The following is a 15,421-nucleotide window of genomic DNA, read 5'->3' as shown; positions in this document are numbered from 1 at the left end:
ATAATGAAATTTGATTAATTCCCTTATTTTATGGAAACAAAAAAAAGTTGCATATATTATTTAAAAATAACGTAAGAACTAAAAAGTACTATGAATCACAATAAAATGACAACTAAAACTATGTCAGAACCATATAAGAAATTTCTTTGATTTTCCTAAAATTACTTATATCACATAAAATGAAACAAATAGAGTAACATATATTATTCTAAAATGACATAAAGGTATATATAGTAACAATTAAAAATATTTTTTTTAAAAAAACACATAAAAAAATTAGTTAGCTTTTTCAAATTTCATTTGTGTCATATTGGAAGAAAAAAAGCTAACATACATTGGGTCTCTCTCTCTCTCTCTCTCTCTCTCTCTATATATATATATATATATATATATATATATATACGAAAATCGTTTCAAAAAAGACTTGTTCTTAGCTAAATATTCTATTTATTTAGTTTAGTTTAATTATAATTCATTGAGTTAATTATTTTATTTCGTTAAGATAAAAAAGCTCGTTAATTAATTATAATTCGTCTAATTTAAGTTTTAGCCAAATTTACTAATCGAACTCAATTCGACAACATTCTTTAATCTAATAAAGTACAACTGTAATTCATATGACTATTTTCTAATTACTAATATAACCATTGTCAATCCCTTTTAAATTCATTTTCAGCTTTCTTTTGGCACAATTTCATTATCAGTATTAGTCCAACATTCCAATTCCAACAGTCCACAACAACAAATAATACAATTTACACTACAAGCCATATTGGACCCCCTAAAAACACACAATTTCATATGAGTTTTTGAAAACATAAAGGTCCCCAAATAGCTTCAAAATTTAGAGTTAAGGGCTCTAATATTTTTGTTTTTCGAGTTCATTGGAATTCGCCGGAGCTCATCTAGTCGTTGTCGTGGTTCACCTTCATGATCAAGCTTGTTGTGCTCACTAAAGAGGAACTATGAACGAGTCCTCCATTGGACTTTGAATTCTCATTGTGCATTTCTGCTACACCGAGCCTGAATGTCTCGAGGCAGCCACGATTTTGTTTAGGAAATTGAATTTATTACAAGTTGAAGTGGAAGTTAATATATACAGGAAACAGGGGTTGTATATCGTCAGTATACGTATATATACAAAATATACACTCAATGAATATATATATATACACTGGCACACATCTGAAAACGGACTAGGAAAGGCCAAGTGTAGCAGATATTTTCAGTGATTAAAATAGGAAATGGACTAAAACCCATTCATTTGCAACAGAACTTTTGTTTGCTCTTTAGGATAGATGTTGGGCCAAAGCGCAAAAGTTTTCAGCAGCAATTTCATCTCCAAAATCAGTTCATGCGGTCAAATATTTAGGATAATATCTTCTTTTTTGTGTGTGTAGTTGGCTAGATCTGCGTTGCTAGAAATTTTATTAAAGTTGTTCAGAATAGCAGTGTGTAACTGTCAAAATAAAATTAAAAAAATGTTGTGTTATTTGAAGTGGTTCAAATGGACACCTAATATTACTGTGCCAAAAATATAATTTTTATCAAGAATGTCCAACTTTAAATATATATCATTTAAATGCAGCTACGTCACGGGGTATATGTAGAGGTTTATGTGCATATTTGGTGGGTGAGCCACCTAAACTTTCCGTAAATAGTTTTTGACAATATCAACATAATGACAGTTGATTTTTGTTAAGTGTTCTACATTGTTTTGTACCTCCTGAGCAAAGTTTTTAAAGTTAGTTTTTTTAGTCCATTTCTTAACGAATTTATTTGCAGAAGTTGACGACCTTTGACTTAAAAAGTGTATTCAAATTACAACTTTTCATATATACATTGTTGAGTATTAGATTAGGCTTATGGAGTTCATATTTTTTTCACACCCAGTAAATATTCAGCATTAAATAGGAACACTTAGCTGCACTTTCACTAATTATAGTTACACTTTGATTTGTTACACATTGTATTTTTTCGCGCGTTTGGAGAGAGAAAAAACGACAAACTAACTAATAGCTTGAGACAAGGAAGTGAGCTTTTCTGTTATAGTAGTAAAGTTATATATATGATAATGTGGACATCATAAATATTGTATCATTATAAATAGTAATGTGTTCACGTGGGCTTATATATACTTTTTGTAATACACTATTAACTAGTACATGAATAAAAGACATTAATAAAATTTCGTACCGTAACAAAAAAAATTTGACGAAAAATATTTTTCGAACCCTGTTCAAATTACACTCTCAAGTGGTTGTTTCAAAATTGATCAAATTTAATCTGTTCCTCTTCAATTATGTTGTGTTCATTTAAATTTGAATACAAAGTAACTTTTTTGCTTCTCACTATATACCAAAAAGTGCTCATATTGAAAAAAAGTCTTACTTATTTTTCAAAATATCAAGCTCTCTGTGTAGACAATAAAATTCGCGTCGAGAAAACAATAATCAAGAACGGAAAATTATAGCAACAATCGATTTTATTATTTCAAATGCGAGTGTTACAATCTCTATAATTCCTCTGAATTCGCCTTTTCAAATATAAATTCAAGGGCTTTAAAGCTTGTTCTTGAATCTACGATTAACTTGAACTTGAACTTTATCTTGATCTTGACTTTTATTTGAACTCAAAGGCTTCGAGCTCGTTCTTGAATTCGGTGGTTTTGATCTTGATCGTTCTTGAACTTGAATGCTTGAATTCTTAAACTTGTAGCTTTGTAGAGAATTAAATGGCGTTTGTACCACAGAGTTTCTCTAGCTTCTTGTTTAGAATTTTCTGTATCTTTTCTGAATTATGAGGACCCCTATTTATAGTTTTAGAATAGAGGAGTTAAAATTGGAATAGGATTCCGTTCAGCCAATCAGATTGAAGTGACATGGTATTTGAGCTTTATGGAGCGGGCTTGTCATCTTTGACACATGTCATGATTCTGTTGGTTTTCTTATTTGACTTGGCATGCCACATCATCTGCACACGTGGTGCCAAGATGGACTCTAAAATGAGATGAGATTGGGCTTAACAAATTGGGTTCATTCAATGTGGCCCAAATCAATTAATTTAGACTTTAATTAAATCCATATTAATTGGACTTAAATATTTAACTCAATTATACTAATCCACTATATTCATTTGGATTAATATATTTATGAATTCAACATAATTCGAATCATTTTATAAATTTATATTTAATAAATTTTAAATGATTACAAATGCCCCCTGCTTCAAGTCTTGTCGAAATATTTTATCTTTTAGAGACTAGGCTTGAAGTATTACGTACACGATATTTATATACCATGTATTTTAGCTTATTGGTATACACTCCAACGTAATTGAGACATATAAATGATATTTAGCTATCATATTGCCAACCTCCAATTATCCTTAGTCAATTAGATGTAGGAGAAAGGATAATAAGCAAACAATCTAATTGTGGCACGAAAAGGATTATTTAGCCTCTCTTTTTTTAATAAATAAATACATTTATTTAATTATTCAATCCGTACTGTCATACTTACTTAGGATATTTTTCTTTCCTTTTTTTTTTAGCAAACAGGAACTATAATTGGTATTAAAATATGAATTCTTTTAGTGGCATATTAATACCTAAAATAGAATTACAATTTGGTATAGAATATGGATTTCTCCACCGCCATAACCCATATTAACATCTATAAATAGAGGCTACCATATTTTTTATTCTCAACATCAATCATCACGAACTTCTCTTTCTCTCGCAGAATATTTTCGAAGTGCAATACGCGAGCCTACATGTATGTGTTTCTTTATGTATTTTTTTTTATGTTTGCAGGTCCTGGGTTTATATATATATATATATATATATATATATATATATATATATATATATATAGGAAGGTATGTAATGGAGAGCTATTTTAACACACAAAAAATTGATTTTGAGGTGTGAAGCTTCTCCGCTTTAAAGATCACCGACTTGAGGCTAAACTAGAATACCGTGTAACGCTCCTGCTTTAAAAATAAATTCAAGGCGTTACTAGGTCCCGAATGCTTGATCAACTTGAAGCTTTAATAGGATACCGTGTAATGCTCCCGCCTTGAAAATAAACTCAAGGTGTTTCAGGGTCCTGAATGTTTGACCATGAAGCTTTACTAGAATATCGTGTAACACTCCCGCTTTGAAAATAAATTCAAGGTGTTACAAGGTCCCGAATGCTTAACCAACTTGAAGCTTTTACTAGAATACCGTGTAACGCTCCCGCCTTGAAGATAACCTTAAGGTGTTACAAGGTCCCGAATGCTTAACCATGAAGCTTTACTAAAATGCTGTAACGCTCCCGCCTTGAAAATAAATTCAAGGTGTTACAAGGTCCCCGAATGCTTGACCATGAAGATTTACTAGAATACCGTGTAACGCTCCCGCCTTGAAGATAAACTCAAGGTGTTACAAGGTCCTGAATGCTTAAATTATTTGCCCCTTCTTAACAACCTTCTTTTTGAGTTTTATCTTCTTTCGTGCATTATTGTAAATAAACATTAACACTTTTCTTTACTTCTTATTTTCTGCAGTTTGAACAATGGTTTTCTTCAAGGATTATACTTGTCCATCTTCTAAACTCGAATATCTCATTGTTGGATCAGAGGGTGGTACGATGGAGACTAAGCTTTTGGTCCAACAATCTTTTGTTGGTCGTTATGTTGATCCATGGCCACAATTGAGAAACACACTCTATATGAAAAGTTGGACATCTGAATACAATCATAAATCTAATAAAACCTCTAAAGTATGGTATCTTGAGAAACCAATTCCTCATCGTATGAACGTTGCGAAGACCTTTTCAAATTTAGGTCACCGCATGATTCAAGAAGAACTACGTTGGGGAGACAATATTGTGGTTGAAGGTGAATATTGTTGCATTCCGGGGTACTGGGAATGGACAGAAGATGTCTTAAGCAAAAATGGGCAAACTCTAAACAGTGCTTGTATTCGTGATGCTGTATTTGCTTCTCTTTTTACCTATGATCGGAACTCCAATATTATACAAGCCTTTTGTGAGGCTTGGTGCCCTCAAACAAATACATTACTTACATCTGCTGGGGAAACATCCATATCTCTTTGGGACTTGCATATTCTTGGTGGTTTGCCAATTAACGGATACCCTTACGAAGAAGTGATACCAAACTCCACTGAACTTACAGGATTTAATGATAAGAGGGAAAGATTTCTTCCTCGAACTTGTGAATATATGTTTGCTGCCTTTCATCACCTTAAAGAGGAAAATCATGGTAATATGGGAATCTCTTTCAATGAATGGATACAATTTTGGTGCAAGAAAGATCTCAAATATGAGTTAGCTCCCCCAAGAAAAGAGAAGAAATCTCGGCGTCTATCGTCTACTCATAATCCTACAGGTGAAATACCTATTGAGATAAATACATGGTCAATTACTCAAGAGATGGTATTTTCTAAGCTTGGAGCGAAACATCAGAAATATGAGACTTATTTGGTTATGTGCCTTTGTACTTCCGTCTGAAGAAGGCAATTTCATTCGACCTGAGACTTTCAAGATAGCGAGTTTAATGGCGAGCGGTAAAAGGGTTAGCCTTGCGATTCCAATTTTAACAAGCATATATCATGGCTTAAATAAAATTTCAAATTCTTCACAGTTGGACCATGTAAGAGTTTGTTTTCCCATTCACTATGTCTATGGTTGGCTTGCTTATTATCTCAAAACACACTATCCGCTTACTAGTGGACCTTCTCTACCACGAATGGTGGTATATTCTGGAGAAGGTGCTGCAAAGTATTTTGACAAAGATGAGGCAAGAAAGCGAGTTCATCTGGGGGAGAACATTGTATGGAATGCAACCATGCTTAGTAGGCCTCACCCAACTTATTATATTGATGATGAAAAATCATCAGAGTTGGATCAAGCTTATTTTATGAGCATTCGTTTTAATTATCTTCCATTGAGGAGGGGAGGTTCCTTTGTCATTGAGCCATATAGTCCGCACCGATTTAGTCGTCAATTTGGTTTCCATCAAGATAATCCTGGCTATTTAGAAAATGATATTCGTGTTGAGTTACTTGATGAAGGCCTTAGATACTGGCGCATTTGTGTGTCACGTGTGACTATGTCTAAAGCGACATTTCCTCCTGCGGTAACTTCCGCAAAGAAGCTTTATACCACCCAATATTCATCTTGGTGGGAGAGGTCTTATGGAACGTTTCTTGAGGATAATTTGGATGTTATGGTGGAAAAAGCTGGGTCAGAATTTGTTACCCTTCTAGAAGACAAAAGTCAAGATATCGAGAAAACACTTTCAAAAGTCAAGACACCACTTGCTCCCCAACATCAAAGCAAGAAGCTTAACTTTTCTAAGGCATCTAAGAAAGAACTGGTTCATACTCCTACCGATAAAGAGAAATCCCCCCAATTTCTGTTCTCTAGTAAACTGTCCCTTCAAGAAACAAGCAAAACTAGCAAGGATCGATGTTGGAAGAGGCAAAGAATTGAACTATCTGGGGCTGAAATTGTAGAAGTCCGAAGCGTCGATAATCCTTCTAGATCATTGACAATTCAGAGTAACAAGGTGTATATATATATAATTTTTTTTAAAAAAATATATTTATTTATTTTTTTTAAAAATAAATAAATAAATAAATAAAATGACCTTGCTAACCTTCCCCTTTCGTTTGTAGGTTGATGCTGATGGAAATTTACAAGGATCACCGCGTGAGAGGCCACAAGTTAGCGAAGAGTCTACCGCGATATTGAGACCTAAGGAAAAACCAATTTCATATATCGAGAAAGATCAAGAGTCATCGTCTACTTCTCCTGGCCAAACTTTAAAGGGGTTGGCTCCTAACTCAAATGAGCTTTCCCGAGTTCTTCCCAAGATAAATGGTGCTATGTCTGTCTTCGAAGGAAGAGGTGTGGTGTTTAATCACAAAAGGAAGTACATCTTGGGTCTTTGGGAAGAGATCTGTAGAAAACTTTCCAGAACTTCTCTAAACAATATTTCATCTTACAAAGATGATATTTATGAGATTTTCAAGGAGATGAGTGAGATGAATTTATTAGATCTTTCACCATTAAAAAGCTTGGTAGATTCTCTTTTTGATCATGCTACTTCTTATGACCAAGAACACTCTAATTTTGTTGACAAGGAGCCTGAAGATAGGAAGATGGAACTGCTTTCCAATGCCAAAGAACGTCTCGAATTATTCAAAGTAGAAGAATGTGAGAAGGCAAAACATGTCTCTTCTAACAAGAAATCGCTAAAGAAGGTTAAGCGGAAGCTAGCAACTTTACAAGGAGAGCGAGAGGGTCTTGAAGTTGTTTTAGACGCTGCTAAGAAGAACGTCAAGGATATTCAAGCCAAGATTTTAGCTACGGAAGATGAGATATCCTCTTACGAGAATATGAGTTTATTAACGCCTGAAGATTCAATTCGTATGGAACAGAAAAGAGAGTGCTTGGAGGCTAGTCGACAAGATTTGACCAACTACAAGTTACGCTTAGATTAGACTCTTTTTTTTATTACTTTTTAACTTTCGATTGGTCTTTAATTCTTGATTGCAAGCTTTTATTAATTCAAAGTCATGTCGCATTTTCCATGTCAATACGAATGAATATAGCGCAAGTTCCACATTTTTATTTAGTTTGGACATTTAAACTTGACTTGTGAATTTTGTGGAATCCGATGCTTCAACTCGTAACAAGTTTTAGAACCTTTAACTTGTAAATTCAAAAAAAAATATATAAAGGTTTGATCCTTCCATAAACCCATCAATACTTCGTACAAGTCTAAGATTTGATGAGACAAAAGATAATATACATATCGCTTCGACTTTTCTTTGAATTTAAGTGGGAACATTTTTATTTTTTTGACACTCATGCAACTGAACTTAGAATATGGTTCTAAGCGCCTACGTACCTCAATAAAGAAGATCAAGTCACAACGTAGTTCTGGGGATTTGAGTGATTTTTTTTTGTGGTTGTGCCGTACACAGTTTATACTCTTGCGGGCCAGGAGTGACATGCAGTTTAGGCTCGTACCTTAAGGAGCATCATCTTCCTTCAAGGATAGTATCTCTTTAGAAATTTGGCATTAATAGGACCGATCCTTAAGGCATCAGCATCAACAAGCTTGTAAGCACCATTTGAATATGCTTCTTGTACGACATATGGTCCATCCCATTTTAAGGTAAATTTGCCCCCAGACTTGTGCGAAGTAATGATGGGTCTTCTTACCGCGAGAACTTGATCTCCAACTTGAAAGCACCTCAAGCGAACCTTCTTATTAAAAGCACGAGATAGACGAGCTTGATAACATTCAAGGTTTTGTTGGGCTTGTAACCTCTTTTCATCAAGTGCTTCTAACTCAGCAAGACGCAATCGAGCATTTTCTTCCTCAGTGAGCCCTTCTTGAATAGCAAGTCTTAAGGAGGGAATTTGACGCTCGAGTGGCAGGACTGCTTCAACTCCAAAAGCAAGTGAATATGGTGTTGCTTGAGTTGGTGTGCGATATATTGTCCTATATGCCCACAAAGCTTCTTCCATTCTTTCATGCCAATCCCGTTTGGATTTAGAGACAACTTTCTTGAGTAGGTTGCATAGAGTCTTATTGAATGCTTCAGCAAGACCATTAGCGGCAACATGGTACATAGAAGATTTACGCTGCTTAAAGTAAAAAAGATCACAAATCTTGTTCATTAACTTGTTATCAAATGATTTGCCATTATCTGTTATTATATAGCGAGGGATGCCAAAGCGATAGATAATATTTACTCGGATAAAATTTGCAACATTCTCTTTTTTTACCTCTTTAAGAGCGACAGCTTCAGCCCATTTTGAAAAGTAATCAGTTGCAGCCAAGATGTACAAGTGTCCACCAGAAGACTTTGGTAATGGTCCTACAATATCTAGTCCCCAAGCGTCAAATGGCCAAGATGCGATGGTTGGGTGCAATACTTCGGGTGGCTGATGAATGAAATTTGCATGAAATTGACAAGCATCGCATTTCCTGGCATAATATAAGCAATCTTTCACCATGGTTGGCCAGTAATACCCCATCCTCTTTATGTGAAAATGAAGTTTTGGTCCAGATTGATGTGATCCACATACTCCTGAGTGTGCTTCTTGCAGAGCTTGAATTGTTTCTTCCTCTCCCAAACATCGTAATAACACACCCTCAAATGATCTTCTATATAATGTATCCTTGTAGTAAAGGAAACGAGGTGCACGACGACGTATGTCAGTTCTTCTTCTAGGATTTTCTGGAAGTATCCCGTAACATAGGTAGTCAATGATGGGTTGTCTCCAATCTTCCTTCGCAGCTTCAACCATGGCGACGATATGATCAAGCTTATTTTCAATATATTCTTCCTCATTTGACGGTGGTACTATCCATTTCTGACAGACAGTTACATGCATCTGATCAGGAAGGGTTAGCGTTGAAGCTAGAGTAGCCAATGCATCAGCTTTCTTATTCTCTGTTCGACGCACATGTTGAAGAGTTACATCCCCAAGCCATCTTATCAACTTTTGAGCATAATCATGATAAGGTCGCAATTCAGGCTTTTTTACCTCATAACTTCCTAAGAGTTGATTAATCACCAACTGAGAGTCACCAAAGACCTGTAAATGTAATTGTTTCATGTCAACGGCCATTTCAAGTCCAAGTATCAGCGCTTGATATTCAGCGACATTATTTGAGCAACATTGTTTTAGAGTAAAAGAGAATGGTAGAATCTCTTCTTGTGAAGTGATGAACACCACGCCAGCACCAGCTCCATCGCGATGTGCAGCCCCGTCAAAGTACATTTTCCAAGGAGGTTGAACTTCAATTAACATCGCATCTTCATCAGGAAACTCATCAGTTAAATCCCAATCATTTGGTATAGGATGGTCTGCTAAGAAATCCGCTAGTGCTTGTCCCTTCACGGATTTTTGAGGGATGTACACAATCTCAAATTGTTGGAATTGGAGGTACCATCTTGCTAGTCGGTCACTAAGGACAGGTTTTGACATAACAAACTTGATGGGATTTGCTCTAGAAATAAGGCGGACAACATGAGCTTGAAAATAATGCTTCATCTTTTGAATTGAGAAGACTAGTGCCAAGCATAACTTTTCAATTGGCGAATAATTTAGCTCATTTGGCGTCATCGTTCTACTTAAGTAATAAAGAGCATTTTCTTTTCCTTCACTATTCTCTTGAGCTAACAGGGCTCCTACAGACCTTTCTTGTGCTGCAATGTAGAGTATCAATGGTTTTCCAGGTATAGGGGCTGCCAAAACCGGAGGTTTCGCTAGATACGATTTGATACTTTTAAAGGCTTCGCTACATGTTTGGTCCCAATTAAAAGGAGCACCTTTCTTCATGAGATGACTGAATGGTTGACATCTCCCTGCTAGATTTGAGATGAACCTTCTCAAGTAGGCTAACTTTCCTTGGAGACTTTTTAACTCATGAATATCTCGAGGTTCAGGCATCTTTGATATTGCATCGACTTTGGCTTGATCAATTTCAATTCCTCGATGTCTCACAATAAAGCCAAGGAACTTGCCGGAAGTAACTCCGAAGGCACATTTCAATGGATTCATCCTTAGTTGATATCGTCGGAGTAACTCAAACACCATCCTTAAGTCTTTCAAATGATCACCCCTCTTTCTCGACTTTACTACCAAATCATCAACATAACATTCAACATTTTTATGGATCAAGTCATCAAAGATATTTTGCATAGCCCTTTGATATGTGGCACCAGCGTTCTTTAAACCAAATGGCATCACTTTGTAGCAATAAATACCTTTTGGCGTGCGAAATGCAGTGAGCTCTTCATCTTTTGGTGACATGCGGATTTGATTATATCCGGAAGAACCATCCATGAACGACATTGCCTCATAACCAGTGGTGGCATCAATCATCAACTCTGGAATGGGAAGAGGAAACTCATCTTTAGGGCATGCATTATTGAGATCTCTAAAGTCAACGCAGACTCAAATTTGACCATTCTTCTTCCTCACAGGAACAATACTTGAAATCCATGTAGGATATTTGACCTCACGAATAAAGCCCGCCTCAATGAGTTTGTTAACTTCATTTTCAATCAACGGAATCAAGTCTGGTCTAAAACGTCTTTGAGCTTGTTTAACAGGACGAGAACCATTTTTGACTGCCAATTGATGGACCGCTACTCTAGGATTCAATCCAGGCATTTCTTTATAACTCCAAGCGAAGACATCTCTATATTTTTTGAGTATATTCATGTAAGCGGCTTCTTCATCAATTTCTAGAAACGCACTCAAGTAAGTTGGCTTCGGATCTTCATCAGTGCCAAGGTTAACTTTCTTCAAAGGATCTATTGTGATCTTTACTCCTTCTTCAAGTTCTGGAGGAGCATCTTTAACATCTTCCTCTTCCACAGGATCATTGTCATTGACCGATATATGATAACACGAGAAAATACCTTCTACCTCTTCTTCAATCTTCTTTTGAGGCAAAGAATCGTACTCATTTTGAATTGTAACATGATTTGAGGAACCTACACTTTCTTCATCTTCCTCGCGCTCTTTGGTGTAAACCACAGTATGAACCTTTGCCTTGAGTTCCTCTTTACAGGAAACCACAAGTTCCACTCGTCGCCTCATCCTAGAAGGAATCAAACTTTTGAAATCCTTTCGAACCAAATGTGAAGTAGGCCTTGTAACTTTTAAATAACTTCTCATGTTATTGTTATTTTTTTTCAGAGGACCTAACCTCTCAAACACAGAAATTCTTGTTGTCGCTTCACCAAGTCGATCAAAGACGGAAGGCCTTTTATTGGGAGCAGTGATGTCATCTTCAAAAGTTATATGATTATTACTGGCCCTTCTTATGGAAATGCGAATTGGCGGCGGTTGGCTATAACCTAGGCCTTCACGCGCTTTCCTAGTTGTATCTTCTGATGGTAGTTTCCCTAGCGCTGATAGCTCACTAGGGTTGTATCCTGCCTTTACAAATAACTTGTAGGCATTGGGGTCAAAACCTTCTCTTGTGCGTTTTTTAGGGAGAGCCATATCTAGCACTTGATCTTGAGCGACTGACTTTTCTGGCAACTTTGCAGACAAGTTTATTGCATCAATCCGTTTGATAGGAAAAGTTAGCCCTCTTAATGCATTTTCTTCAAGGTTAGATGGTTGATGTTGTTTTCTCTTCTCCTTTGGAACATAGCAAAGCCTAGAAGTCTGCTTCTTCTTTGAAGACAAGATATTCCCTTCATTAAGAATGGGACAAGAGTCTTTAGTTTCAATTTTAACCTTTTCGATAGCTGCATCAATTCTTTTGTTTACGATATTATCAATCTTGATTGATTTGACGTCATTGGATTTGACCCCTTTAACAACATAACTTCTCATATAGAATTTCGCATCCGCAAAGTGTGTCTCCACTTCGGTGAAAGGATTATCATCTGCAACTATCTTTCTTTCAATTCCACCTTCAAGATATTTCAAACATTGATAGTAAGAAGATGAGACAATTCTGTTCTCATGTACCCAAGGCCTGCCAAGTAATATGTTGTATGATGTCTTTGCGTCAATCACATGCATCCATGCGCTTGATCGCAAATCTCCCATGTGGATCTCTAATTTAATAGAGCCTATGGACCTCTGTCCACCTTGATTAAATCCTTGTATCAACAGACGACTTTCACTAAGTTTCCCAGTCGTGATGCCAAGTTCCTTCAATGTGTGGATAGGCAAAATGTTGACTCCAGATCCTTCATCTATTAAGATTCTATTTATCTTCTTCTCTAGCACATGACCCACCATATACAAAGGACGATTGTGTAGTGCTTCACCAAATAGAAGATCGTTTTCTGTAAATGTGATTTTAGTATCACAAACATGTGCTTCTTGGGAAGAAAGTTCAATAGGTTTTTCAGAAGATGAAAGAGACATCATTTCTGAGATTTCCCTTGTTTCTTTTTCTTCTTCCCCAGGAGACACTTTTGGTGAGGATTCACTCGTTGTTCCTTCTTTTACAGCAGGAGGCACCTTCATTGATTGTTCTTTATCCACATTGAAACATGATGCCTCAACATTTCCTTGAGTAGACTTTCTATCGAATGAGCTTGGCAAGAATTCCTCTAGAGTCACAAGACGTCGAGGTCTTTGGTAGTGATGCACTTCAACCTTTGCCTTTTTAGGGCGTTTGATTGATTTTTGCTTCTTTGATTTCTTCACCATTTTTTCTCTAACCGGTTGTTCGGATAATTCTTTTCGTAGGCTTGACTTGTTGCGTCTTCGCCTAGTTACAAGAATCCAACCCTCATCATCATCTATGTCAGCGTTCTGGTCTACAGGCTCTTCTTCATGCTTTTCAGAGATATATATTTGGACCGGATCCAGTGACCCAAACGTGATAGAGGTATGGTTAGAACTAGCCTTCTCATCATCAAGGATAATTTTATTTTCGTTAGCCAATCGCATCACTCTATCCTTAAAGACAAAACATTTTTCAAGAGGATGACTCACAAGTCTATGATACTTGCAATAATTTGGGTCATCAGTTTTTCCAGCTTCATCGGGTCGCTTCATCTCTGGCAAGTCAATGAGCTTTAACTCAAGCAATTCATCAAAAATTTCAGAAACGTCAGAATCCAAGAAGGGATACTTTTTTCCTTGCATCTCCCTTAGCGTCGACTTTTGATTTGAACGTGCTTGGAAAGTCGTTCTCACATTTTGTTTTACACCCTCATTCATGGTGAACTTTGCGAGTGACACATTTACACTCATGGATTCTTTGTTGTCATTTTTGGGCAGAAACTTGCTCCATCTCTTAGGTTCCTGTTTGTCCCTTCCTTTGTGACGGTCATGGACAATAGTCATATCTTTTCCGGCAAATGTCATGCTCAACTCCATATCATGAGCGCGAGTAGCTAAATCCTCGAAAGATTTTGGTTTTATTCCTTGCAAGATGTAAAGAAGCTCCCAGTGCATTCCTTGAATACACATTTCGATTGCAGAAGCTTCACTAAGCCTGTCCTTGCAATTTAGGCTCGCGTTCTTCCACCGATTTATGAAATCTATGACTGGTTCATCCTTCCTTTGGCGAGTATTCGTGAGTTCTACCATGTTCACCGTGCGCCTTGTGCTACAGAAGCGATTAAGAAACTCATGTTCTAGTTGCTCCCAACTATCAATAGAGTTAGGTTCGAGATCCGTGTACCAATCAAAGGCATTTCCTTTTAGAAAGCGAACAAACTGTTTGACAAGATAGTCTCCATATGTTCCAGCATTGTTACATGTCTCCACAAAGTGCGCGACATGTTGTTTTGGATTTCCTTTTTCCTCAAATTGTTGAAATTTGGGAGGTTGATAACCAGCAGGCATTTTGAAGTTATCAATCCTAGCAGTATATGGCTTAGCATACATATGAGAAGACTTGGTGGAGACTTCATACTTATCTTTGATAGTGCCTTCAATAAACTCCTTCAAGCGATCGAGTGGGATCATTCCTTCAAAAGAAACTGGCATCTCTTTAACAAACGGGGCTTTCTTAGCAGGATCTTCGATTTTTGAACTTCAATGCCCTTTCCAGGTGCATGGCTTGCATCTCCATCTAAAAGTCCTTCTATCCTGTCCATCAACTTATCAATTCGAGATTCTTGGTGGTGTACGTGCTTCGTCAATCCTTCAACCAACTTTGTCAGATTTGCGAGTTGTTCCTCAGGAGAGGAAGCAGTAGTCACCATCGTTTGCATGATCATCGGAGATGCAGGAGAGTAAAATAGTTTGTCGCGTAAATTAATTTTCAGTGGACTCACATTACGCGATATACGTGGAGATGATTCACAAGTTGAATCACAGTTCTCCCTTGTGGTAGAGTTCTTGGGACCAGATTGCTCAAGTAGAGCCAATGTCTTCTTGATCTTTTCAGCAACACTACTTCCTCCTTCTAGAGAATTTGTGGAGGAACTTGCTCCTTTTGGAGTCGAAGTCCCGAAAACAGGGGTTGATGCAGACGAAACTTGAAGCGTTTGTTGCCCTAGTGTAGCAGCCTTGCTTCTCGTAACAGCCCCAAAACTTCCAAAGGTAACACCAAGGATGTCTTCAACTTCAGTAGAGAACTTGGAGCTAGTGACCTTAGAGGCGGTTGATCGAGAGTTGTTGTTCATGGAAGTCATCTTGATATTCTTTGACGTTTGAAAAGTTGAGATGAGAGGTAGAGATTGTCCCACTAGGCGTGCCAGAATTTGTAGACAATAAAATTCGCGTCGAGAAAACAATAATCAAGAATGGAAAATTATAGCAACAATCGATTTTATTATTTCAAATGCGAGTGTTACAATCTCTATAATTCCTCTGAATTCGCCTTTTCAAATATAAATTCAAGGGCTTTAAAGCTTGTTCTTGAATCTACGATTAACTTGAACTTGAACTTTATC

At 36.7% G+C, this 15,421-nt stretch overlaps 2 protein-coding genes across 2 annotated transcripts; one reads left to right on the top strand and one right to left on the bottom strand.

Moving 5' to 3' along the window:
• Window positions 1-4,559: 4,559 nt before the first annotated feature.
• Window positions 4,560-7,513, top strand: LOC138338942 (uncharacterized). Its single transcript, XM_069290034.1, has 3 exons — window positions 4,560-5,441; window positions 5,494-6,576; window positions 6,686-7,513. The coding sequence occupies exons 1-3, from the start codon at window positions 4,560-4,562 to the stop codon at window positions 7,511-7,513; spliced, it is 2,793 nt and encodes a 930-aa protein (XP_069146135.1).
• A 3,478-nt stretch (window positions 7,514-10,991) lies between these two features.
• On the bottom strand, window positions 10,992-14,489 carry LOC138338941 (uncharacterized). Its single transcript, XM_069290032.1, has one exon. The coding sequence runs from the start codon at window positions 14,487-14,489 to the stop codon at window positions 10,992-10,994; it is 3,498 nt and encodes a 1,165-aa protein (XP_069146133.1).
• Window positions 14,490-15,421: the final 932 nt, after the last annotated feature.

Source organism: Solanum lycopersicum, chromosome 10, assembly GCF_036512215.1.
Source record: "Solanum lycopersicum chromosome 10, SLM_r2.1".
In the NCBI taxonomy this organism is placed as follows: domain Eukaryota; kingdom Viridiplantae; phylum Streptophyta; class Magnoliopsida; order Solanales; family Solanaceae; genus Solanum; species Solanum lycopersicum.
Note: the sequence above shows the minus strand (reverse complement) of the source record. Positions and strands in the feature narration are given on the sequence as shown.